We start from the raw sequence: 27,199 nt of genomic DNA on the forward strand, positions 1-27,199 counted from the left end.
GGATTATTAATTACAACTCTGCAGGCTGTAGCTCTCATGGGAAAGAAAAATAAGTATATGGGCAGTCATGCTGCAATGCTGGCTGGAAGGGGCTAACAAGATGTTCTGAGGAAAAGAGCGTGAAATAGCGGCTATGGTCCAGATTACAATACCAGTGCAAACCCATCACATCTCACAAGGCAGAGCTGGGAAATATAGCTGCTCAATCATGGCAACAGTGTAGCAGTTATTACCAGTGTACTGCATCAAGGCAGTTACTGAATTACTGAGTTACTGAGATGTTACTGAATCAAAAGTTCCACATTAGCAAGGAGAAAAAGTTGAAATATTTTTGCTGATTTGAAAAAAAAAAAAGCTGACACTGGGAGGTCAAGCAAACTCTTGTGAGTAAATGGTACAGAGCAGAAAATACACACCTGAAGTGAATCCCTCTCCCTCCTGAGAGACGGCATCCCAAAGGGCATTTCAATCTCAAAAACCCCAATGTGAAGCAAGCTTCTCCTTTTATACATAGTCACACTACAAAAACTGATGCGAATTCTGCTCCCTTGTAGTCTCCCAAAATTGAGTACATGAAATTCAAATGGAGAATACTGCCCATTTTGTGACCTAGCTGTTCATCTCTGCTGACAGCCCATGCATCACCCAGTCCTCAAGCCGGCTGAAAAGCTGAGCTAGACAACTAAACAGCAAAGCTGCTGCTTCACAGAGGTAGTCAGTCCTGTGTTCTTTTCCTTGGCCTCAACGGAATTTTTGACAAGGTGCTCTCACAAAAGGGTGGCTTATTCAAACTCTGTAAGGTTACCACATGAAATGAAAACCATGCAATGGCTTCATTTCCCCATGCCTTCTGCTGACATGAGCTGCAGCCTGTAAGACTTAGTGGTGACTGTACAAAACACTTGACCGGTGTGCAGGGGACACACTGCAGCACACGTGCAGCCTCAAGGGTTCTATGCATACTACAACAGCAGTAACTGTTGCAGGCTACAGCTGCTAGTCCTAAGTGGACTGAATCTCCCAAGGTATTTTAGGGTCTTTATGTTTTAATCATTTATAAACTACCAAAAGCCACACAAGATGTTTCCCAACTGCACCTCATTATTCCTTCCACAGGAAAAACCTGCACAAGTGCAGTCAGCTGCACACTGTGAAATGTAGGAAAATGACAGATCAACAAAATCTTCTGAGGGAAAAAAAACCAAGACATTTTTGGTTCTTTTCCTTGCTCTCCCCCTTTTAACTTTATGCCCGATGCTTTTTATTTACCTTATGCTTGAAATATTTTTACACTGAATTTAGTCTATCTTTACTAGAAAACTAATATAAAATTACAAGAAAACAAAACCAATCAAATAAAAAACCAACCAACCCACAACAAGAACACAACCCTAAAAAGGCATTCTTGTTGCATACCTTTCCAAGTATTTTTTAGCTTGACCATAGCCTTTGCCCATAAAACTGCATAGCAAAGGAAATTTCTCCAGAAATGTTTCAAAATCTGCTGCTGATGCCAGAATTTAAAAATGCATCACCCAAGTCACAGTCCTAATGAAAACTAATTTTCAATTTTATTAGAGAACTTGCTTTGAAGGAAGCCATCAGAGCTGAGGTAACAGCAGCACTTACAAAGGTGTTTTAATGCTGCTGGTTTTGCATGCTGACTTGAGGGTCAGCAGGGTGAAGCTATGAGGGTCTCAGCAGGCCCCATGACTGAATAAAGAAATGCCAACATTGTAATAAGAAAATTACATTCCTGAGATATCACAATCTAAAGTAACAAGGGTATCTTTAATGTCTATGAGTTTTATGCAAAATAGATCTGCGGTATTTACCCAATTTTATAAGATTTCCTTTAATAGAAAAGACCTTTTCTACTATGTATTAAAGGAACAATCTTATTTTTCAACTTGTCTTCTAGATGCATCCCAAATAAACAGGTGGCATGTCAGAGATCTGCACAGAAAAGATTTTGTAGTGCCACAGTGCTGTTAAACAATGCTTAGTCAGTGCAGAAGTAATTGAAAAAAAAATTATACAAAACGACAAAATTACAAATTAACAGCTATGAGATAACTGTAACCAAAGACTGTGAAATTAAGTCAAAGCACATGTGATAAAACACCAAAGGTCTGTAGAGAAGACAATTCATAAAGTGAGATATGAAACTGTTCAACAAAGTGCAAACTTAGCATTCTTACAGGAAGGTAAAACAACCATTTATTAAGAATACAGTATAAAGTAATGGGTATAGCTTCCGGAAAGCATCACTGTGTAAATCTCAAAATACACTGCTTAAAAATTTGAAAATTTTATGAAGTTTTGAAATATTTGCACAGTGGATTGATTTGTTCTGAAAGATGCAGAGCTTTTCCTTTCAAGGCTACCAATTAAATCATTATCATGTTTCAAAAACTAACATTGTCAAGGCTACCAATTAAATCATTATCATGTTTCAAAAACTAACATTGTATCTGTTCACAGCCATAATTAAGAGCCACTTACCAATTTCAACTGGTTATAAAACAAAAGTGTATGAAAACCCGGTATTTGATATTTGTGTTCTTGTAAGAACAGAAAAGTAACAACCCAAGTAAAGTCCATTGTAAGATACTGATACGCTGTCATTTGTGATTCTGTAGCAACATTTTGACCAGCACAAAGAACCGTTCCTGGGCAGGCTCATTCTGCTCTGGAAGCTGCATACCTTCATGCCTCTCCTGGCTGAGCTCTACACCAGACAAGACCACCCCAGGGCACCATGACTGATGCAATCATGCAAATGATGCAAAAAACCCTCACTCAAGAATGAATTACTCATTTCCATGGGTCAGTCAGTCTCTGACAGGCAACTTCCTCATCTTGGGGGAAAAAAATCAGGCACTGCTGGGTATATGGGGTTTTGAGCCCTGAGCCATTCTGCTGAGACCTGCAATGCACCAGCACTTGGTGACACAGCACCAGCAGCCCTCAGCCACCTGGACAAGACTTTCAGACTCACTCTGCAGATGCTTTGTCAAGAGTCTTACTCAGTCTGCAGCAGTCCTCCTGAAGTGCAGTGCACTGCATTTCATATTTTCACTGTGTTTTGTTATGTACTTTCCCATCCTTCTGTATGTCTTTCAGTGCAACTTCAGGCTCCACTAAAGAGGAATCTAGTGAACCACTTGCAGTTCTGATTCTTCCAAGTTATGGATGTTTTCTTCCACAAACGCGGAAAACTTTCTTGTACTCCTTCTAAAATAGTATAACCACAGAGAACAGGCCTTGTACATGGGTGTTACCAGATACCCGTATCTGATTATAAAAGCATTTGAACTGTTGCACAGCACACTCACCATATTTTACTTTTCTTTGTGACATTATGGACATGGAGATACTACTCTAAAGCTGGGGGAGGAGGTGCCAAAGAACATCTTCGAGCAGAATCAAAACTCTAGAGAAATCCTGTTCCTACTATACCTAATTTCAACACAGCAAACCAGAGAAATTATACAGCAGGTGTGTACATAACCAACTCACTGTCTTTCCTCTGAACCAGATTATGTAGTATTTTGTTGAATTTATTTGAAGCTTGCCTGAACTGCCTCTGTAAGTTTTAAAAATTCTGTAATGGGAGAGAAAATTTCTATTAGAGAAAGTACACAGGAGACCTAATGTTTGCCCATGCACATACAGCAGGCAGGTCTCTGGAGATATGTGAAAGTCTTTGGGGGAGTAAAGACAGACAAACTAAGAGAAAATTTGTGAAGGGAGATTTATTCCTCACTTTTTCAGAAGGGCAGGACTATTTCACGATTTAAAAAACTCGTTTTTCAAAAAAAATGTAGCAGTTTGCCGCAAGTGCTCTTTGTGCTGTATCCACTTTAACATTACCTTATGGAAATGAGCCAGTTAGAAGGTTGTAAAGTCTTATCCTTAGGTGAGCTTTGAGGTTAAAACACTTGAGATGAGTAAGAGATGAGCAAAAAAACTCACCAACTCCTGCTGAGTTTCCAGACAGCTTGAAACAGATAGTTACAATTAAAAAAAAAAAAAAAAAAAAAAAGGGAAGAGATTCAGCAATCCTGATAAATTAACAAGTTAGAAATTTAATTAAAAATTAGCATGGAGGTTTTTACTGGATGATGTGGCCATCTATGTACTTGCATCATACATTTATTGATGCTATATCTCTTTCTGCAAGATAATGAGGCACAACATTTAACTCTCTGCCAGTCTCATTTAACCCTTTTGCCCCTTCCAAACACATTTTACCTTATAGTCATGGCTGAGAGAAATCAAGTTCCATTACAGCTATGTTAATATAAAGAAGTTTCAACAGACACTGAAGAAATATGAACAAATCCAAACAGAGATTCTCCTTGCAAAAGCAATTCTTCAGCCAACCCCCAACCCAGGATGAATATATGCTCACATGCAGGGCCCAGAAAGATGCAAATATCTGCATCAGTTCAGTGTGCTGGTTTGCATTTGCTGGTTTGTTTTTTAAATCAAGAGATTGAAATCATAATTCTGGGTAAGAGAGGAGTGTGATGTGTCAGCCAACAGCCTTGCTCCTCCCAAGAGGAGCAAAAACTCTATCCATAATACAAAGTCCAGTCCTTCCCTGCTCTGAAAGGCATTAGAAGCACGTCCACAGCTGGGTAACCTCATCTCCACCTGTGCCATTGCTCCATCCCTTGGATGTCAGGTGCTTATTAGAGTCTCTTTCACTATTCACCCCAACACTTCCTGAGGAATGGTGTCCACATGCTGACTTTAGCACACTGTGCCTTCCTTCTTAAGTACCATGGCAAAAATAATTACTGACAATTTTTAAGAGCAGCATCAGCATCATGTTAAGATGAGCACTGCCGGATGAAATAAAGTAATTCTAAAATAAAGTCTATGTCTGTAGCACATTTATCTAACTGTTTACGTAATTTGTGCCACTGTAACTTTCTTTTTCCATGTGGACAACCAAGTTTCTGAATTGCCTATAACAAAAGTGAACAAATTACTGCTAAAAAGTGCTTTCCAATCTAAATTATTCTAATCTATGAAAGAACTTTCCTTTCACTGTTCTTCCTTTTAGCCATGGAAATACAAATAGCGCCTTTGTTAAGATCTATGATAATAAAGACTTCAGCATTTTGATCTGATTCCACAAAACACTAATAAGAATTTACATGGAACAACACTACTTTTAAAAATTATTCCATCTATATAATTTCTTCTTTTAAAGAACAAGGTTACATATGAAGAGCTGTTCCAATCCATTAAATCACACTTAGTTTAAACCAATTACAAATTGTAATTTGTAACAACCCAACAAAAACTGGGAAAAAAAGCTGAACTGCTATGGAAAAAATGGCTTTGTCCTCCTGTACACCTCAGATAAAATACCTGTTATAAACTGGAAGTTGTTATTATTGTATGTACTTCGCCATATGAAATAAGATGGAAAAATGAATGACTAACCTGGTCTAGAAAACAGGTTAAGTTCAAATCCAGTAGAAGTGTATTTTTTAAATTGCATACACACTGACAATATCTACCTGCTAAACATCCATATGCAATCCTGATTCACTGAATTCCTTGCAGGTGAGCCTAACAAAATCAACTGACTATTAACATAACATAAAGTGGATTACTGAATCAGAGCCTCCATTTTACAGTACAGTACTCACAGTGAGTTATTCTTGGTAAGAGGATGTTGGCATCCTGATACTGTCTCTCTTTGCTCATTTTTCCTCCCCAAACATCACGAAAGTAAAATGTATACAGTACATGGTGACATCAGCTAAAACTTTAATGCAGAAAGTGCTAGCATATACAGGGGTCCCCCAACTTACCTGTGGCTTGGCAGAAGAGGTGGAAGGGTCCCCGGACACTAACATGCTGTGCCTGGTCACTTAGGAAAGGTGGCAACAACATGATCTTTACGGGGTCTGTGCTAGACCAGACATCAGGCTGGGTACTGGTGGGTGAAGGAGGTGAATCACTTCCCACACAGGACAAAAAGGAGGTACCAGTAGGAGGGAAAGGTATAGGAGATGAGGCTGTGTGACAGAAGAGGACAGAAAAGAAAGTAAAAGGGTACTAAGGAAACAAGTTGCAAGAAATACATCACACAATGAAGAAAAAATGCAAAAAGACAAATGAGATTTAGAAAGGTAGTAAGACGAAGTGTCCCTAGGTCCCCAGAGAAGAGCACTTTCCTCCTTCACCCACACTGTTTTTCTCCCATCCTTCCCATCTGCCCAGTCCAGGTTATAACCCATTCAGTTGAAGCTGAGAGGCTGCTTCAAATTAATTACAAAGTTTTTACATTTCCCCCCAAAGGAAATCACAAGGAATATTAGTGCTTGCCAAAAGGAAAGCACTGTCATTGTGTTATGTTTCAGAAAAGCCAAGATGTAATACAATTTATTTTAATATTTATTCTGTTATATGTACATAATTAAAAATAGAAAAATAAAACCAAACTGAATCTTATAAAATATAAACTGTTTACACTAAGATGGTCTAAATTATGTTTGCATGAAGGTTCAACACAGGAAAGCAGCCCAGGCATACTGCTATTTACTGTTAAAATGTATTCTACTTCTAGCAATATTTACAGAAAGAAGCAGTGAGAGGAACAATTCTTCAGGACTGTACTGCACACATAAAATGCTTTTACAGACAAACAGTGCTACTGTGAACCAGGCTGAGAACAAATGCACACTTTCACGTTAGCAGGCATGATTCACATAAACAGTTCAAAGGACTGATTGTTTAAGCAGCTCCAGTTTCAGTCTCCAGTTGCATAGGAGAGTGAAGGTATCATCCAGAAAGGGTCACGCTGCAAGTATTTGTCACAAAAAGAAGCTGAGTTATTTCTGAATCTGAAAAGAAGAAAAAAATCAGCAATGTTTTCTCATCAGGCTGTGTCCTAACAGTCCATTCCAGCGAGTCACTAGCTGAATTGTTGGAGTTAATTCTTCTTGATTCTTGTTTTGTTTCCACAATGCAAGAAATCTCTTTCCGTGTCACTGCTAACTGACAGTTGCTTGCCTGTACTGTTCCATAAACTAGAGAAAACAAAAAATCCAGTTTTGTATAGAAAATAAAACGTGACTATGTCCAGCTGGCTGGCTGGTGGGGAGAGGAAAAAAAAAAAAAAAGAAAAGAAAAGCTTTTGTTTCCTCCTTCCCCATTCCCCACTTACTCCATGTTTTGTACTGATATTGTTGTACCTACATTTCTAGAAAGCAGCAAAAAAAAGAGCCTTTAAACAAGATTATCCCTGAGTCTTACACAAATCAAGGCAATGCTATCCCCATTATACCTTAAAATCTAAGATACTTATAGAGCAGTTAAAAAAATTAACTTTAATCAACTAAATAGATCTAGTGTGCCGAAACACAAAGCATGAAACTAAAAACAATCACTAAAAGCAAAGAAAAAAAATGTCCCAATCTGGACAAAAGTCTATAATTTACCAATCTGATAAACTAAACTCAATTTCCAATTTGGAATTAAAATGAAACTAGACCTTCTTTTAATGGCAACTAAAAATATGTTAAGACTGAAGTACTTTTTAAAGCCAACTGAATTATAAAGTTACTTTTACTCTATCAGAGAATATGGCCAAAGAACAAGCAAGTACCTTCACTAGAGCAAAAGTGCTCAGTGGGGGGAAAACTGGGAATAAACAAGTGGTGATCTGAAACTGGCCATTTGGAAAAAAAAAAAAAAAAAAACCACCAGAAAAAAAGACAGTACAACACAAGATGCTATGATCTTCAGACAAGTACATTTCTCTAATCTGTTGAGATCTGAAAAATTGGCTTGCTGTACAGCTTAAGCATGTAACCCCTGCTATGGCTTAGCTGTCACACCCAGGCCCTCCATGCTCAAACAGCCAGCTGCAGGATCACAGCTCACTTCCGCCGCTGAGAGGGACAGCAGGGTCCCTCAGTCCCCCTCCACGTCCGAGTCGGCATACTTGAGCTCACACTTGACGTCGAAGGGCTTGTCCTTGGCCTCGCGGGATGCCTGCGAGTCCCCAGCCTGCAGCTGGCTGTTCCCACAGTCGGGCTCCGTCTCGTAGCCGGTGTCGTGCGCAGGCTTGGGCTGCTCCCCGCTCTGGTGGCTGACGCTGCCCTGCTCCACCAGCGTCTCTTTCACACTTTGCTCACAATCAGAAAAATCTGACTTTGTTTTCTTCTTACCAAGCAGCATCACAGAGCGAAATTTCAAGCACTGCCCTGGCAAGTAGCCTTTGTAACAGTTGTAGGAGAGCAGGCACAGAAAGAGAACGAAAAAGAAGAGGAAGAGGAACATCAACAGGAAGTTATCATTTGACTTCAGGAACATTGTCTTTTCTGGGACTGCATCAGGAATTGAATTGAAGAGCTCTGTGTTGGAGGCTACACTTGTTAGGACAGGGCCAATGGGCTTTGTTAATATCCTTGCTGTCGTTACTGGTACCATGTGAGTGGTTGAGATGTGAGCAGTGGACCCCTCGGTTGATACAGCTGATATTTTTGGCACATCACTATTACCTTCTGTTGGTGCGGCTGTTGCGGTGGGACCCACTGTGGTATGCTGCATTTTTTTCAGTTCCAAAACATGCTTAGCCAGCACTTGAGAAAATTTTTTATTTTTAACTTTTTCTTCTGACAAACACTGGTAAACACCACTGTCTCCTTCTGATAAATTGAAGATGAGCAGTGCCTTCTCCAGCAGACGGTACTTGGGACTCTCCACTCTCAGCACATCATCTTTGAACTTCCAAACTACCTGCGCCAGATTGGACTTTTGAGAACACTTGAGTTCTGCTGTGCTCCCATGCTTGAATGTATGCTGTAGGGGATTCTCTCTTACTTTATCTGGAACATCAAAATAAATGTGCAGAGTATCAGCAATGATTCCAGTTTGCTCTAATCTGTACAGCTTCACCAGACTGTGTTACAGTCTTACTGGAAGCATGAAGATTACGGCATTCACCTCACAAGACCAGGTGGACAGCATGCAAGAATCTCAGTGGAATACCAAACTGCATGTGGAACATTGAGACAAACTAAGAGACAGGACACCTCAACTCTAAGATGGTCTCCACTTCTAGATAAAGGTGAGACCTCACTGACAACTGAGTGTGCACCTGAGAAGTCACTGTTTTGGAGAGATACTGTACTTGGTCTCACTTTATATCCAATCAGTGCATTTTAAATAAAGCAGCAACTACAAGGTATCCAAGAGGAAACTGAATTACTAACTCTCTTCTGAAAAAATGGATATTTGCACTTATAGCACACCCACAACTTATGGCACCCTCTAAGTTAACAAAAAAAAAAAAAATAACATGCAAAGCTCTCATGGCAGTCCACACTTTGCTTGAATTAGATATAAAAAGTGAGTACATCTAACTCTTAAAAGCTTTTTTTTACTGCAGCTAAAACCTCCTGTAACTCTACCACGCTTTATGATCTCCTTGATGTGCTGGCAGCAGCACACACAATAAAGAAAGGACTTGTAGTTACTTGTTTTAAAGCACTATGGAAGGTACTTCAGGCTGCTCCATATCATGTTCTGAGTTCCTCCTCCCCTCTCACCATAAAACCAGCTCTTTTTTTCAGAATAATTTAATCTGATCTAGCAGCAATAACCAAGCACTTGTCAAAGCTCACAGTAGAATGTCAAATTCTGCATCAAAGAGATAGAGGCCTCTGCAACAGAAGTACTTCTGGTATTGCTTTCAATCACAAGTCACTGTTGACGTGCCCCCATTCTTTTCAGGGGGTTGTGCACTGCACACTGAAATGCATACAAACACAGACAGTTTTTAAGACAACATGCAGGTTGTACAGATGCTCAAATATTCAAAGCAGAATCCCATACCTATTAAAATGTAAATGAATGTCCAGATAATCACAAAAGTAAAGCTGAACTAAATAGGACTCTTTCACCACTCCACCTAGACATATGAAGGAGCTCTTTGAAGACTAACTCACCAGAACAGGAAGATGCATCTCCACCTATGTTTTGAATCCAGTTCCTGTAAAAGGAGGACAACCATTACAACTTCAAATCTTGTTTCCTAAAGTCTATCTATCTTCTTGTACTAATAAGAGTCATCTAAACAGCAGACATAAGTGAAAAGGAAAACCTCTGTATTTGAAAACATTCCTTTTTTTCAATTCAAATTATCAGGAAGGGACAAGACTGACTAAATAATGACTGTAAGTTAATCAAGATACTATTACCTTTCCATTTCACTTTCTTTAAAAATATCAATGCAGGAAGCTTCAAGAGGTTTCCAAGAACAGTAAGGATCCCTTGCTAAAACACAGTCAACACAAGTGGTGTACTTGTCACAGAATGCCACTGGAGATTGCACCACACCAGAATTTGAACCAGCAAAGAGGTATCTTCTGCCCTAAAGAAAACAAAACACAACAAAAAAATCACAACCAATCATTTTCTCAACCCAAACAACCAATTCATGGAACAATTTAAATGTTATTAAAGCTGCATATATGCAGCCTTTTTTGTTAAAAGTGGTGCCTCAGGAGAACAAGCATTTGATTAGCTTTTATTTCTAGCAAGTTATCTTGGAAATATTGCAGCAATGCTGAAAGTGTAAAAAGACAACAAAAACCCAGAACAGGAAAGTAACCATGTCTAACTATGAATTTATCAGTTTTTTCAGAAATGTGAATGCAGTAATCCTTCTCTGAGGCAAGGCAAGGCTGAGCTGGTGACAAGGGTGCAGTTGGCACATACAAGACTGAGCAGGCAGTAGGGCTGCTCCTGTAAACCCAAAGCAGCCCTACTGCCTTCAGCTCTTTAGCCAGCTTCTCTCTGTAGCCACATCAGCATCATCCTTGTGAGAGTCGAATGCTTCTTAGGGAAGAACACCGGCAATATTCAAAGGAAACAGCACTGGCAAGACACCTAGAAGAAGGGGGAAACAATCACAATGGCTGTTGAACCATTGCTGTTGGCAATCCTAAAGCAGTCTGACTCTGAGCACAGCAGGAAAAGACCACACTCATCCTTATCATAAAGGGCAGGCAGCTGCTTTATTTCACTCATCTGCTTTAGAGCTCAGGGAAAATGATGGCTAAAGGTACACTGTGACTTTACAGATTATCAGGCAAAATCTCAAGAAAGGAGCCTGTGCTGCAATCCAAATCCACCACTACTGCTTTTGAGAAGCTCTGCAGACAAAGCTGAATGGCACAACCCACCTCAGCAGTGGGCTGATTCATCCTGAGCAGAATATCGAGCAGGTTTAGCAGTACCCTACTGCAGTTGTCAGGAAAATATATACGTGTGTATATATATATATATATATGTATACAAGTATGGAACTGCTTTTCCTGCTCTGCAGCTGTATAGATCTCAGTGCACAGAAATGTACTCAGTCACATCTGCAGTGAGATTGCGTGACTCCAACAGGATGAGTATGGTCACAGAGTGATGAGCAGACAGCCAAGGAAGATTTAAACCACAGAAACATTCTTCAAAAATGTCATGTTCAGGTGCACACATTTGGTCTTGCTATCATAAAACACCCTTAAGAAAAGAACTGACAGAGCCTCTTAAAGCTGCATTTAGGTTTTGGGGCTCACTGATGCTCTGCTCCTTCAACTAAGGACGTAAGGAGGTTCTGCCACAAGAGCTCCAAACAGGTCAGTCTCTACAATGCAACGATCATATGGAAGTCTCATGGGGAAGCCGCAAGACCAAGCACAGATTAGTTTGAATCCTTCTTCCATATGAAGTGCGTAAAAGCTTTCAGGGAAACTCCTGACACTGGAAAATGTGAGATAAAACATGATTAAAAAAAGAATCTGCTGGCACTGCTGGAAGGTACAGTTTGAATGATAGTCAAACAAACGTTCAAATGCATTCTTCCATCCTGAAGTTTAACACAGATTAGTGTTGGACTATGCTGCAGTGCTCACAGAAGGAAGTTTATAGTGCTGGAGACATATAACTTCCTATTCCTCCTCAAAGATTTCCACAGTGCACCAAGCACTGCTCATCTCTCTAGTGCTCTGCTGGATAACAGTTCAACACTGTGCATGGGTTGTAGCATCTTGGCATGTTTCTCAACTCATACATCCAAGAGTTCAAAGAACATGCAGTGAGCTGGGCAAACCATTTAAAAAAATAATCCAGACACACCTTCCAGTCAAGCAGGAGTTAAGATGATCTACAGTAGGCTCATCTGACTTCCCACCACCCTCTACACACTACAGGAAGAATCTGGAGACTACTGAAAAATGCACTCAGAAAGGACTCTGACTCCAGAGAGGTCTAAAGCCCACCATCAGGGTAATTATTACCCTTCTGTGGTTAGTCTACTACTGTGGAATACCATGACATGTAACACAACAGCAGCTCTGTGATGAACTTCACTATGGGAAGTTTTCAGGCTGGAAAGCAACAGGAATCCCTGCTTGGGTAGTACTGTGACTATGGATGGTGGTACTATGACCAGAGTCAGTTACCATGACTCTGGAAGCTGACCCAACCTCCCACTCCCCATTCACTGAAAAGGACCTCTGGTTTTATGGGAACGTACTGGGCGGCATTACTTTAGTGAGTATGTAGCACCTGGACACAGAGGGAATAAATTCAATGCCATTATTCCAACACCAGCCTTCCAAGTATGTGCTGAAATTGCTGTGATGTGTATTTCTTATCAGGCTTAATGCCCATCTCCTTCTTTGCACTGCCCTGAAATAGGCAAATCATAATAAGCCAGTGAAGAAATGATCCCCCAATTTAGAAAAATGGGTATTAGCATATGTATTAGAAGAGGTATCTATCATTATCTTCTATGACAGAGCAAATTCCAAAACTTCCTATCAAAGCAAGAAATTTGAAACTTTTTTTGGTAGATTAAGCAAATACCTTGTGTGTCTGTGTGTGTCTGTATATGTATGTGTGTGTATATATATATATACAAAACACATATTTGCACAGATATATAAATGAGCTGTCAGTGTGATGCATCATGCAAAAATAATACAAACGCATTTATGGAAAACTAAATACAGACGTTTTTAATCCTGATTTCCATTTGTCTAGCAAAAACATACTCTTGTCCTTTCTATTATAAGCATGAAATCATAAATAAGCATGCCGGATGACCTTGCAAAAACTACTGCATAAAGCTCTGTTTCAATGAGCTGATCACGTTGACATACAAAATTTTATCAAATATCACACAAAAATAAAAGCTGTTTCAAAGTATTCCTAAGTCTCTATGCTGCCATGGATCACAAGGTACCTACTGAATGCTGGTATTACTACTAGATACTTCAAAAGAGGCATTCATTCTCTATGAAACCCAGAAAATTTTACTGATGACTTTAGGCATAGACAGACACATTTATGGATAAGAAGGTCTGTGTAACAAGGAGCAAGAACATAAGTCATGTACAACTACACACAGTGACCACCCTCCTGTGGTCCCAAAAAGCACTCTAGGATTAAACTAAGCAAGTAATAAACAGTGCAGGACAGCTGCCAGGTTTGGAGCGTGCACCAGCTCTTGTGCCATCCAGCTGGAGCTGCAGCTGGTGCCCCACTGGGCAGACAGGACCTCACCAGAGGCCCTCACCCACAGCTGCAGCAACATGACTGCTCTCATGATGCAACCAGCATGCAGGAGTCTGCAAGATTTGGGACAGCAGAAATCAATGAACTACACAATTGTGAGTGTCTATGCTAGAAGACTGTTCTCTCTTCTCAGGTCTACTTCCTCAGAACCACACACCACTCCTCTGCCAACCTCAACCCCAGGGATTTTTCCTCACAAATCTGCAGTGGCCACAAGGGGTCAGGTTTTTTACATCAGTCCAAATCTGAAATCGGTTTCTTAAAACACCTTACAGTTTCCTGCTTTTGTACATGGAAACCAAGTGAAGACTTGCATACATGTGCTCCTCCAGCTGTCCCCGATGAAGATCTAAATATGTTCAGAAGCTTGCCACGTACCAAACATACTGAAACACAGCAAGCAATATGTGATTGCTGAAGCATGGTGAGTTACAAATGCAGCCTTTGGCTCTATTCACAGTGATGATCTCCTTGTCACAAGGTCACAAAACGGCACAAAGAAGGTTTTGCCAAAGAACAAAAGGAGATGAATGCTGGGATGCTTATACCACTTACTGTTTTGGATGAAAGCAATAGAGTTTGGACTGGTTCAAAATTTGGAAAAAGTTGTGTTTCTTCAATAATATGCATTCCATTTTCATAACTGATAGCTTTGTGCAGCGCTCCTCGATCTGAAACAACAGGTGAATATGTTTAAGTAAGATCCTTGAAATAAAAAGGCAGGAAAAAAGCCTTCACAATTGCTATAAGTTGTCTCAATAATCTGCTTGCTGTTCAAGAAAACAACTCCATGTCAAAGGCAATCGTTAAACTTGCCATCATCAGGACCTTGGAGCAAGAAACAGTGTTTTAGTACACAGAATAACTGGCTGGGGATTGTATTGTTTGGTTTTGCTGAACTCACTGAAGCTTTGCAGTTCTCTTCCTGCAGTACTTTTTCAAAGCACCTAAGACTGTCAACTTACTGTAGTATCTTACTTTTTTAAACAGAAATCTCAGGAGCTTCTCTCAGAAAATTAAAGAATAAGTGCATCACCAAAAACAGGTGTTTCGCAGAACTCACCAGTACCGATGAACATAACATCATAGATGGTGCCATTGAGTGCTCTGACTCTGTCAACTACAATCTGTGTGTACTTCACATCTCGCTTTACTAGACGAGGTCTGTCTCCCATTGGGGTCACTGAGTCATCCATCAGAGGATGATCTTTAACAAACTGCAACGTTTTGTCTGGTAAATTCAGAGAACTCATGTAGTTTGATGCTCTGGCTTCATTGTTTATACACTAGAAGCAGGGACAGTGAGAGAGTGAAAAAGAAAAAAGACAACCAAATTGTATCATTTACTTATACAAAATGAAAACAATTAACAGCAATTACATCCATTTTCTTTTCCACACGATTCTGGCCAGTAACCACACCTGTACACTATACTCATTGTACCAAGGAAGATCCTCAGGTGTCATAGGACTTTGGCCTCAGGGATGTACTAATCCCTGAGCTTTGGACTACAATTTGTTTTGGGTCCAAAATATGTTCTAGTTAAATATTCCTTCTGTACTCTCACGCACCTTCAGTAATTTTAACCCTCACCTCTTTCAGAGCTAACAACAGTATGACTGTAAGGAACATAAGGAAGTAAAGAAGTCTGAAAGAGACGCCAGCACTAGGAAGGTTTTAGTTTGCAGAGAAGTGCACCGCATTAGATAAACATGCTGACTCTACTGAGACAATGCAACAGTTGCTATACTTCTTTTCACCTGAACTAAAAAGTGTATGATGTCACTAGTGTAAACTGAGTTCTATTTCACAACGAGAAAGTTATTAACAAAATAATGAAATACAAAACCAGCAAATAACTTAATTCTAAATTTAAAAACTCCCAAACCGTTTCTCAAGACTTTGATTCCCATGTAAAAAGTTCAGAACATATCACTTGAACGTTTTTCTATGAAGCTTTTACAAGAACTAACCAGGTGAGGGCAAACAAATGAATCATTAGTAGGTTACCAGTATTCCATAGTCTGTTTCCTCCTGAGCATTAAAAAAGCCATCAGATTCAAAACTACAGAAACTTACCGCACCAGGTCGAGGATTTGGAATTTCCCCATTGTATCGTACCCACTTTGTATGAGACTGTTCCACTGTAGCACTCTGCATGTATTTTCCTTTTGAGAAAACCTCTTCTACAGTAGACAGATTGTATGCACACACTGCTGACAATCCCACATTATTCCTATTAAATCAGGAAGAAGTCAGGAAAAACCCCAACAAAACATGAGTAATTAAAATTTTCTTGTAGCCAACTGAGATTAAAGGTAGTTATCCAGGAAAAGGCTATGCCACACTTACAGTTGTGGGGTGAAGACTCCATATATCACTGGTTCCTTCAAAGTCGGAGATTTGAGAATAAAAACATCATTGATAACATTGAAAATTAAATTCTTATCAGGGATGGTACAAATCAGTCTGGCCTTGAGAAACGAAGTCCATTTTTTCTGCAAGGTCCTTAATCCTCCTTGGTCCCTCTTATGGTATTAAAAAATAAAAAGGTGCTTGTGAGAAAAACTAGCAGCATTTTTGCATCCAAGAACCACTGCTATATAGCATGCAATTACTAAGCCCTGGTGTTTTATAATGTTTCATCTATAGCAACATCAAAAAATGTTAACATATTCACAAACAAAACAGTATAAAAGTCACAGGAAAATTGGTAGAATAAAAAATAATGCAAAACTTTTCCTATTGCACATACAGGGAAAATGAAATGGTAGAGTTAATGAAGAACCACACTTCAGCACCACATGGAAAAACTGAGATGGGCAGTGTTCATTAGGAAAAAAGCAAAACAAGCATGGAAGTATTATACTGTCCTTTAAGAAAAATATGTAGTACTGTATTTGTCCTCTGACATCACAGCTGATTTAAATTCAAATAAACATTTTTGACAATTGAGCTGTAGGTCTGATACTTCTCTTATAAAAGGGCACATTGAAACAGTATTAATATTTCCATTTAATATTTCCATTCACTATCCATTGGTGTATGCAATGTATTAAAGGGAATCTGAAAAATTTATTTAAAAAATTAAGTATAAGTGCTTATAGATTTGCAATCTGCCACTGATTCCTATTTCAAACAACAGTCTGAAATACATAATACTATAATAAATGGAGCTCTCATATTCCACAATACTTCCATTTTAAAGTGTGCAAAGCTGTCAGTGGGCAGAGTGCCATAATAGTAAGCCCCATCTAAACCTGCCTCCAGCTCCTTGTTTAAGGGAAATCTCAAGGGCACTAACTTCTTATTGCTGTTTTGACTTCCCTGTTTAAAAACAGAACAGTAAAGTCAAAATAAAACTTTCAACCACACAAAAATGAAACAGCCGGGTAAATTTCCTGTTGGAAAAAAAGGAAATTGATACATTCCAGTGAAAATGTTTTTGTTAAATAAACATTTTCTACTGAAAACGTTTCCATCAGCAAGACTTTTAACCAGCATTCCTGAGACCTTACTTGAATCAGCTTAACACACTGAGGCTTAAGCACTGCAAGTGTGACAGAATCAGGCTGTTGGTGACCACTTCCCTTCAGGCTCTGGCAGCTCTAGCCAGTTTCACAGAAGTCCTATCTGCTACACCACAGTCAAGAATCATTTTGCTGTGAACAGAGCTAGAGTTGTGCTTGCATACAGATACTCCAAAGTCACTTGACACACATCCTATCTGCTCAGCTCCAACCAAAGTCACTTCTCACAGGGAGCTGTACTTGTTTAAAAAAAATTAACAATGAAAACTGGAGCAACACTTTTTCTGTTGCTGGGTTTTGTCATGGTTGCTTTGTTTTCTCCAAGAGAAGAGCAGAACCCCCAGATGTGCTGAAATTTCACAACTGTGCAAAATTATATCAACTATTTATTTACAATGCAACCATTAGGCCTTCTCAGTCCTGATAACTGACTGGAATGGCTCATTCATTGAGGTTTACTAAACTCAAACACCTCTATTTGCCTGGCAGTACATCAGAATGATGAATGCTTTTTAACATGCACACACACACAAGATCCCAAGAGATATAGTAAAAGTAAACTGAACTATCTCCCACCTTGCATACTCTAGCTATTCTTGGAATCATCAATTTTCCAACAAATTCATACTCCACGGACACCTCAGTGAAAAAGAAGTATATCTTGTCGTCTTCTCCATCTGTGCTGTTTGGATCTGCTCTTATGACATCAGCAAAAACAAAGTTGGGCTCTACAGATATAAACAGAAGAATTTTCTATTACATATGTGACTAACTCAAAGATTCCCTCGAAGACCCTCAGAAGTTATCTTTCATCCAAACTCCACATTGCATTTACCTCCTCTCTACTCGCTGATCTACTTCTACAGTTTGATGTTCATGATATGAATAGGATTTCTTTAAAAAATCGCGAACCACGAAAAAACCAACCAGAAACAGAGAAAAACGCAGAAAGCCATGAAGTCTATGTGAAAGCATTAATATACCTGAGAGATCTCTGTGATCTGACAGCTCATTACTTCTTCAGTCCACACTCAAATGTGGTTTTCTAATGGGCATGGAGAGGTAATCCTTCCCCTGCCTGCCTCTCTTCTATTTCAGCTATTAGCTGAAGCACTAAAATGACAGTGCCATTACAACATGTATTATATAATATTTTACTTTTTGGACAATGGTCACGATTTTAGTCCTTTTTGGCACAAAGCCTCAAACCTCTGAGATTTCACAAAATTCATTGCATTTTGAAATTTGGGAACTTGTGTCAAGAACCATGATCAGTTCAATTTAAGAACAAATTCAAGACCAAACCCATTCTGTCCCTTACCATATCATAATTCAGCTGCCTTACTGCAAAGATGAACAAGTAGGTAACAAACAAATCATTAATGTCAAGTTGAAACATGTATATTCTGAAGCAGCTTTCATCATCAGTGCTGATAAAAATCCTGAAATTTCAAAATACAATCTCTTGATGGCATGCATGATGGCACACAGCCACAGTGTATGCCAGTATAACAAAATCCATCTCTTTGAGACATCAGACAGTTGCTCCTTATCTAGGTAAGACACTCAAACTCTGCAGGTGTGATGTTGAAGAAAAAAAAAATAGCTTGTTTGGGCCAGTTTCATGCTCACTTACCATTAAGCCAAGGTATTGCATACTCTGTTCTCAGAGGGCTCTGATGAGAGTGCCGTGAAATAATAGGTTCACTTCCCAAGAAATTGTAGGAAGTCCCAGAATAAAGCTCTTCATCTTCAACACAAAACCATATATATTAGAATTTATGGACTGGATACCAAAAAGGGTACATTAATATTTTGGAGTCTATGTAAGCTTTAACTTCCCACAAGAAAAGGCAAACACAGATTTCCTCTGAATTGCCCTACAGATGACTTTCATGTTTGCATTTCAGTCGATCATTCTCAAGCTAACACTTCCACACTTGGTTTTATTATTATTGCTCTAACATGAAAACTCAAAAAAGTCAACATTGTTTCTGTAGCATTTTGACATTTAACATGAAAAACCTACAGTTTATTTTAGAACATCTAAATTACTTAAATGCACCAGAAGTCTAGAATTATTTCCTCTCTTTCTATGCCATCATTCAAACTTGATTTGTACAGATTTAGGCACAGTACAGGGAGGATGTTATTTTTTTTCTCATTTCCTGTTTCATGCGATGTTCAGCTTCTCTTTTATTATCTTGAGACATGCAGGTAAAAGTCACAAATTCTGGCTTCCCCAAATTAAGATTCAATGGTGTGTTTCCATACAGTAAGTATGCCTGCAAAAAATATTTCGCTTCCCTACTCTGTAGCATGTCTTCAAGACTGCTAACAATAGTACTTCTTGTATTTCTGAAATTACAGTAACTGCTACTACAAGGACAGTCTAAGTACATTTAGACTATCCAGACTAAATATGTTTAACATCTAGAAATACAGTTTGAAAATTGGTATTTTAGAAATTGCTTTCAAAACAACCTAGAGTTTCAAGTTCTCCATTTAAGAAACATGCTTAGGTTGACTACTTAAGTATTTTAACATCTATACAGATATACACCACAGACAAAAAAATGGATGCAAGCCACCATTTTGATAATGACAGACTAGAGGGTGACAGTGGAGGAGACAGAACATTTTTAAACATAAGAACAAGGAATGTGAAGTCTGAACTTACCAACCATAACAGATGTGTAGCTTTGAGCAGGATCAAATGGACATCTGCCCTTACCATCTTCATTTTTACCTCCAAGTTCAAAGGAAATTAAATTCTGTTAAAAAACATAAAACAACTATTAGCACTTTTTTCTTTCAGCCATTCCACTTGTGCAAAGTTAGCTGAAAACTAAACACTAAATAATGGGCTATATAATCAACTTCCAGCATCAAAGGCATTTTGTGTAAAATTATAGAAGGCATATGTGTTTTCAGAAAATCTTATCAAGTCCCAAAGACAGAGAAAAAAACGTGATCCTATAACTTGTGAAGGTGGAAGCAGAAGAAAGCAAAAAATGAAAAGTTAAATCCAGACACACCTCAAGAAAGAGCACCCAAAGAAGCTAGACAGTGAGAAAGGCAGAGAAGTTAACTGATATACAGAAAGAACTGGCAATTATGCAATTAACTTGAAAAAAGTGGAGAGTCTTAGAAATCAAGAAAGCTTTCTGAGATAGATTATGCAATTTTTGAGATGATGGTATATTTTGAGATAGGGCATAATCCAACTAGGCTTTAAAAAGCAACAGAGTATTTTGGCTGCTACTTTATAAATCCCTTAAAAACCAAGAGAATAAGAGAAAGCTGAAATATAGCCACAGTACTGGGGAAGTAATCAGTTATATTGTGCAATGAAAGCACTGGAAACTAAAGACACAAAGAATTATGATTTTTCAGTTTTTGAATTGCTAAGAGCTGCAGTAAGGAAAATGATACAAGAGTCAGTGGAGTGAAAAGGGAGTTTTAATTTTGTGCCAAAACTTCACTCTGAAGGATTCAGCACTACACATCTTTGGTATAACCAGGAGCAGAGACAGGAATCTGACAAATTTCAGGGAGATTCAGTAGCTAGTGGAAGTTGCAAAGAATGTAATTTCAGTTTTAGTAACTGTTTCATGCTAACACAAAACACATGAAGAAGAATAAAAGCTAAGAAAAAAGTAAATCTGCAGTTAGACAAGATGAATCAATAACCCATTAAGTGCTCTGAAAAAGGAGCAGTATACTCTGCCATTTATGATGGGACAGTGCAACAAATGCCCCTAACCTTAAAGCCAGCAGTGAGGATGCAACTGTTTTGGGAAAGAAGAGTAACTCAGTGTTTACCTGAGCTGCCTTTAGATTACACCTGTTGCTGGATCAAAACATGTACATTTCTTACCAGATAATCACATGTTGGCTGAAATGCATTAGTTCCACACACGTAGAGGAAAGTATCATTCAGCTGTTGCAAGACACGGACATAATTACGACATTCTGTCTGTAATAGAGGATGAGGAAAGGACTAGTCCCATAAACCACAGCTCCATATTCCAACATAAACAAACAATGTTATCCATTGCCACTACTTATGCCACATCAAACTGGCAAGCCCAGGTGAAACATGCATTACACTGGGACCATCTCTCTGCAATCTCCAGGAGTAGCAACTCCAACTGAATTGTAAAACAAAAATAGTATTCTCTGAACTTGTCCTGGAGAGGTAGACAAGAAGGAAACACATTTTAAATACCTGTCACACCTAACGCTTCAATAATGCACTGATGGTCATCAGTCAAGGAAAAGAAGTAGCTAGTCAAAGGGAGACAGCCCACTCCCATCCTGGTGTCCCACAGGAATGCAGGGTAACTATGAGCCTTGGATCCAGCTTTTGGGGTTTTTTTTAATAGTGAGAACTAAACAGGCTGCACATTCAAGGGTCAAATCCCTTCAAGTGCAGAGCAGATCTGCCTTTTGTCTTCAGAGGACTTGCAGACTTCTACTTTCAAACTTGCGCTAATGGCCTGACCATCAGTCTTGCCCAGCAAATTCTTGCTTTACTGCATCATTAAATGAAGTAATGTTACACAAACAGAAAGGTACACACACATACAGTCAACTACCTCAAGTAAACAATATCCCCCCAGACGCAAGACAAGCAGGCCAGCCTGTGCCCCTGCCCAAGCTGACAAGAAGTCTGGCTGCTCAGGTGCTGTCTGAGCAGAGTGCACCACAAGGGGCACACCTGCCAAGCAACTCAACACACAGAGTTAGTGAAAAAATACACTGGCCTAACAAAAAACCCCTATGCCCTAAAGCAAACCACACAAAATTAATCATTCACTCTCTAAAATCAAATGCTGTGAAGGAATTATTGCAGTAACGAAACACAAGAGCTGCTATCAGTTACTTCAGGGAAAGCAATACTGGTTTATCATCTTAATGGAAAACTATTAGCATTAAGTACACATCAGGGTGTGTTCAGATTTTCAAACATTCAAATAATATCCAACAACAGAAATAATAAACTAAGAAAAAAAAGACCAAGCACGCTGCAGTTTCTAATGCTCAAGTTAATTTAAAAAATCTAGGTCATTGTTTTTAAATTTTAATTCCAAACAGTTGGAGACTTTCTTCTTTTAATGTCACTCCTCCTGAAGTAAAATGTGCAAGATATTTCTCAAAGTTCAATAAAAGTACATACCTGTTCTGATTTGCCCTTCACTGCACATTTAGTCCTTTTATCTTCTGTGACCTTCCAGTGTAACTAAGTAAAAAACCACACAACAAATAAGCACATTCAAAGTATTTTAATTCAATGCAAAGTCTGAAAATCTTGCAGTAACACACACAAGAAAAATCGTATCTAAAGCAAATGCAAAAGACATACTGCAAGTAGCATTCAAAGGTTCAAAGCCATGTTTTCCCAAGGAGGTGGCATTTTCAAATCCATGTGCCTTAAGAAGAAGTAAACTACCATCTTCTGGGTTCATTATGATGATTCCCCACAAAAGGCTAATGAACTTTTCATTACCATATCCATTAGGGAAATGCAACTGTAACTGGCTTAAGTATTTTTTCAATTTAAAGTACTTGTCTATTTCATTAACACTTTAATAAAAAACACTTGGGGGAAAAGAATTGAGAAAAATTACTGGACTAATTTATACTGACTACAATTTTACAACTGTGTTTTATATGCTGGTGAAAGTGCCCACTACCACCTATGAATATGTTCTTCAGATTAAAAATCATATAAGCATCTTCTAAAGCACCCCAGGTGGTAGTCCACACTGCATGTCTACATGTCATCCTGTGCTGCTGATAGAATGAAAAGCATTCCAAGGAGCCCAGGAAGGACCTGGAAGCAATCTAACATTAGATTAGACTTTGAGAAACCAGCACAAACACATTCAAAGTACTTCTCTGAGCAAGCTGATCAGACCTGTCTGCACCATCACTTGCTGGGCAAATACACCCAGACACTGAACAAGAGACTGAAAGGACAGGACCGTCATTTGCAGCACATCTACAGCTTGCTCCAAGCAAGCCCCAGCTCCACCTGTGTTTCAAATTACTTTTTGACTCAGATTAACAGAAAATGGCCCACTCCTAATATTAAGAAAATGCCTCTAAGAACTATGGCTAAAGATGATATCCCACAGTGCTTCTCATCCAGCACCTACCCTCAAGAAGAAAACACCCAAGGAGATCTTTAATTACTTGTTTATATTATCTAGCTTCTCCTTTCTTCCTCTCTTTTACTCGGTAAAATCTTCCAGAAGTAATATTGAAATAGACCATACAGAGCAATTTCTCTTTTAGGTACCTATTTGTCCAAAATGCAATGCTACTGATACCAGGAAATTAAGTCAAATTTGGAGTACAATTTTACACGGAGGATAATGTATTAAAAGGCATACCTCATGCTGCTTCTCAGCAATATTCACTGCATTTAAGGCAAAGATCACTTCCCTGGCTCCTACATATAGAACATTTTTGTCTTCACTTAACAGCAAGGTTGAATAGTTTGACACTTTTGATTCATTAAAATGTATTAGCTGGACCTCTGTTGAAATGGAAAAAAAAGTACCTCATGAAGAAACACAATCACTTAGGGTCAAGCTCATGAGTAATCTTTTCTAAGTAGTCTAATAGCTGCTGGAAAACTTGAAAACAACAAAGGTTAGTTCAGACCCATATAAAAAACAAAGGACCCCTTAGAAGCTTGGTTCAGCAGAAACAGCAGCTTCCACCAACATCAAAATCACTTGTCCCAATTTTCTTATTCAATTTCAAATGCTTGAGTATTTCCTCTTACGGTGATCCCTGTAACTCACTTCTTCATTTTTTTTCTGCTTGCTTCTTCTAAACTTCTATTTTCCACATCCACTGTCAGATTACTCCTCATCTTTTCCTTTCCATATCCCAGTCTACTGTGGAAAACCACGCCAGTCACACATCCCTTGCAATTACCCTGAACAAATCTTACAAAATATCCTGCACCTTAAGACAGCGCTTCAGCATACTGACATAACAGAAAGAAGACACAAAAGTATATAACCCATTTGCAGCTGATTCTGAAGTGAAAACGGTAATGTAATACACAACATACACAGAAAATAACAGCAGGAGGGAAAAAATCAAGATTAACAGAAGTAAGACAAGAAAAAGAGAGAGAGATGAGAGAAAAGGTAGTGGAATGAGGAAGCGTGTAGAATGGACCAAAATGGCTTGAAGAAAGATGACACAAACTGCCTGATGCAAAGGAGTACTTTTTCTGAATGTGCAACTCTAATGCAAAAAATAACTGAAAGCTTTTGTACATGAAGACATAAGATTTATTAAGCATGGCATTTTACAATACAGATGAAAACAGTGTACTATTACTTCCAATTCCATCATTAGTAACTGCACATTTTCAACTGTAACACTCCAGAAACATAAATTTTAAACTAGATTCTCAAGCATGTAATTTTGCAATCTTTTACTTGGCAGGAAAATTTTCCCAAAATGGATGAACTGGTTCATACAACTCTGCTGAACTAAATTCCCTTTCCTATTCAAAAGTAGGTTTCCAACATTTAAATGCAATGATCTTGAGCAGACAGAGAGAGAAGTAGCAGTAGTGAAAATAAGCCCCATTTATTTTCACTAATGTGGATGCGAGTTGGCAGTACCTTACTATACCATTAAATAGCCTCTTGCCAAATTTTAACTACAAGACAGGTATCAAGGACTCTAAGCAGGAACTACAATCCTTGTCTAAGCCACTCTTTCTGAAAGGCTGTATCAGCAACTAACTGCTATACCAATAATCAGGAAAAACACTTTCTACAGTCATCATGTAATCTGCTTCTTCCTACTACATTCTTAATTTCCATCTATCTTTTCCTACAGGATGTCTGCTCAGAATATAACATCTTTATTTAAGACAGCTTCATAATGCAGCCAATGTATTTGTTTGGGTTTGTTCAGTTATTGCACACTTGGGTAAGCAACCAACATCTGCTTACTGATGTTAAAGAAGAACCCTAAGACAGAATTTCTCAAATTGTAAAGGGTGTAATTGGTAAAGGGTGAGGGGGAGCAGAAAATAGGAAAAACAATGCATATACTCACAAATAACTACTCTATAGACTTTGCTCTGAAGTTCTTTTCAGACCAGGCTGAATTATTAAAGAAAAAGCTAAACCATACTCTGATTTCTATTATTTGTCTTCACACTTATATTTGCAGACTCCTGATTATTGTATTGGGAGATTATGAATACATGCTGCAATTTCAAAGGCAAGAAAAGCCCTGCTCTGTGAAAGACTTTCATATCTAGACACCATAAAATGCTCTTGGAAGAGGGCCAAATGCTTATTTTTTCTTTGCCCATTGATTTATTTAAGGCTCAGGGTGGCTCAGTGTCAAAACAGATTACTAGCCAGAGAGGTGCATTTTGCTAACATATTTGAACTCCAGGTAAAAATAATTTGTTTTAAATGAAATACACCTATTGGGGTTTTCTGTTGAATCAAGTTTCAGTTGCAATATCCTTCAGCTGAGAAAGCCAAATTTGGAATTCCTCTTCTACTTTCAAATAGTTCTGCTTTCAAAGCTGCTTGAAGGAACCAAAATCAATCAGCTCAGTGCCTGAATGACTTTTGAATATTCTGGTCCTAAGCACTTCATAAGATAAGCAAAGTAGCAACACCTGACCAAATACACAGCAAATTGACTGAAAGAGCCTAAAGTCTCAGTGAGATTCAAATCCCACAGAAACCCTGAGGATTTGGCAATGTCCGATATTACAACACTTAAATTTCAGGTTCTTACCTTTGTGTTCCCAAGTGATCCTTGGTACTGGGCCAAATGCTATTGCCACTTCTAGCAACAAACACCAAACTGCATAAAAAGCACACAGAGCCATCTTCAGTGTCCCTGCTCTTCGGAGTTCACTGGGTAACTGCAGCAGGTAGCGTTTCCTTGGCAGATGGAGACCCCACGGAGCTATTAGAGACCGGGCATTTCAGCCCTTGAGAGCAATGCAACAAGGGAGGCTGGAACAACTGTACAAGTACGTGCTTTTCAGCAGATCACTTCAAGAGAGCGCACATTTTCCAGGATGCTGCATACAGAGACTGCCCACACGCTCCACGGGCTGCAGAGCTGCTGAAAAGGGACGGAGTGCATTCTTGTGTTTCAACAGAGAAATAAATGATACTGTGGAGAGAGGAGGGAAGTAAGAAGTAGAAGAGAAAGCAAACCAAATACTGCCAAAAATAGCACTGATCTCACAGTATTTCTACAGCTGTCTGCTTATCTTAGTTTGGATACAAAATATATTAATTGGCAAAAATCATAATCTTAAAAACAAGACACATATTATGTGGCAAATAGGCCATAGCTGAAAGCAATAATTTCAATCTAGAATTCCAAGCATAAATACTTTGAATTGTCAATTATGCTTAATGCACTAAACTTGACTCTAGCCAATTCTTTCAAAAGTGTGGCAAAGAAAATCCCACCTTTTTAACAAACAATGTAAACAAAGATAACAAAAATTTGCTATGATTAAGATCACTGAGCAAAGAACATGAGAAGTGCAGCAGTAATAGTAAGTATAGTTACACAAATCTGCTGTACCTCCCATACTTGGGATCTTACAGAAGCGTCCTTTTAAGTGAAGTTTCCTATAATGTTACTAACTCACTCAAGGTGTGCAGCATCCACAGGGTAGAAACACAGCTACAGAAACTAAGAGCTAATACACAGCATACAAAAACTAAGGGAGAAACAACTACAACAGTGAAACTGTTAGACAGACAGCTCCATGAAAGTCTTTGAGTCTCTGAGTCAACTATTACTCTCAGATCCAGAAAGGCCTGTCCTAATAAAACTGTTCACTGCTTTCTACACCATCTTCCCGAAGTGTCCACTCCTGTCTCCCTACAACCACTCCTAGGTTAATACTTCAGAAGTAGTGAGTGCATTCATCAATTACTAGATTATAAATAGGTTTTGAGGCCTATACACTTGGGGTGGTGATGAAAAAAACATGCTGTCCCTTGCAGCAGGGCATAAGATGCTGGATT

General features: G+C 38.8%; 1 protein-coding gene across 4 annotated transcripts in view; it reads right to left on the minus strand.

Moving 5' to 3' along the window:
• Nucleotides 1-6,405: 6,405 nt before the first annotated feature.
• SEMA4D (semaphorin 4D) overlaps nt 6,406-27,199 on the minus strand; it is an 81,591-nt gene continuing 60,797 nt past the window's right edge. For 2 of the 4 annotated variants that reach the window (XM_066339805.1, XM_066339804.1), the window contains exons 4-17: nt 25,941-26,327; nt 23,540-23,685; nt 22,321-22,383; nt 21,019-21,117; nt 19,819-19,912; nt 18,775-18,888; nt 17,715-17,866; nt 15,961-16,136; nt 15,688-15,844; nt 14,672-14,894; nt 14,164-14,279; nt 10,236-10,408; nt 9,984-10,027; nt 6,406-8,861 (exon numbers count right to left, since the gene is read on the minus strand). In XM_066339805.1, coding sequence (XP_066195902.1) covers nt 7,945-8,861; nt 9,984-10,027; nt 10,236-10,408; nt 14,164-14,279; nt 14,672-14,894; nt 15,688-15,844; nt 15,961-16,136; nt 17,715-17,866; nt 18,775-18,888; nt 19,819-19,912; nt 21,019-21,117; nt 22,321-22,383; nt 23,540-23,685; nt 25,941-26,034 — 2,568 coding nt within the window. In that variant the 5' untranslated portion in view covers nt 26,035-26,327 and the 3' untranslated portion in view covers nt 6,406-7,944. The other 2 variants (XM_066339807.1, XM_066339806.1) reach the window with 2 other exon arrangements.

This window comes from Sylvia atricapilla, chromosome Z (genome assembly GCF_009819655.1).
Source record: "Sylvia atricapilla isolate bSylAtr1 chromosome Z, bSylAtr1.pri, whole genome shotgun sequence".
Taxonomy (NCBI): domain Eukaryota; kingdom Metazoa; phylum Chordata; class Aves; order Passeriformes; family Sylviidae; genus Sylvia; species Sylvia atricapilla.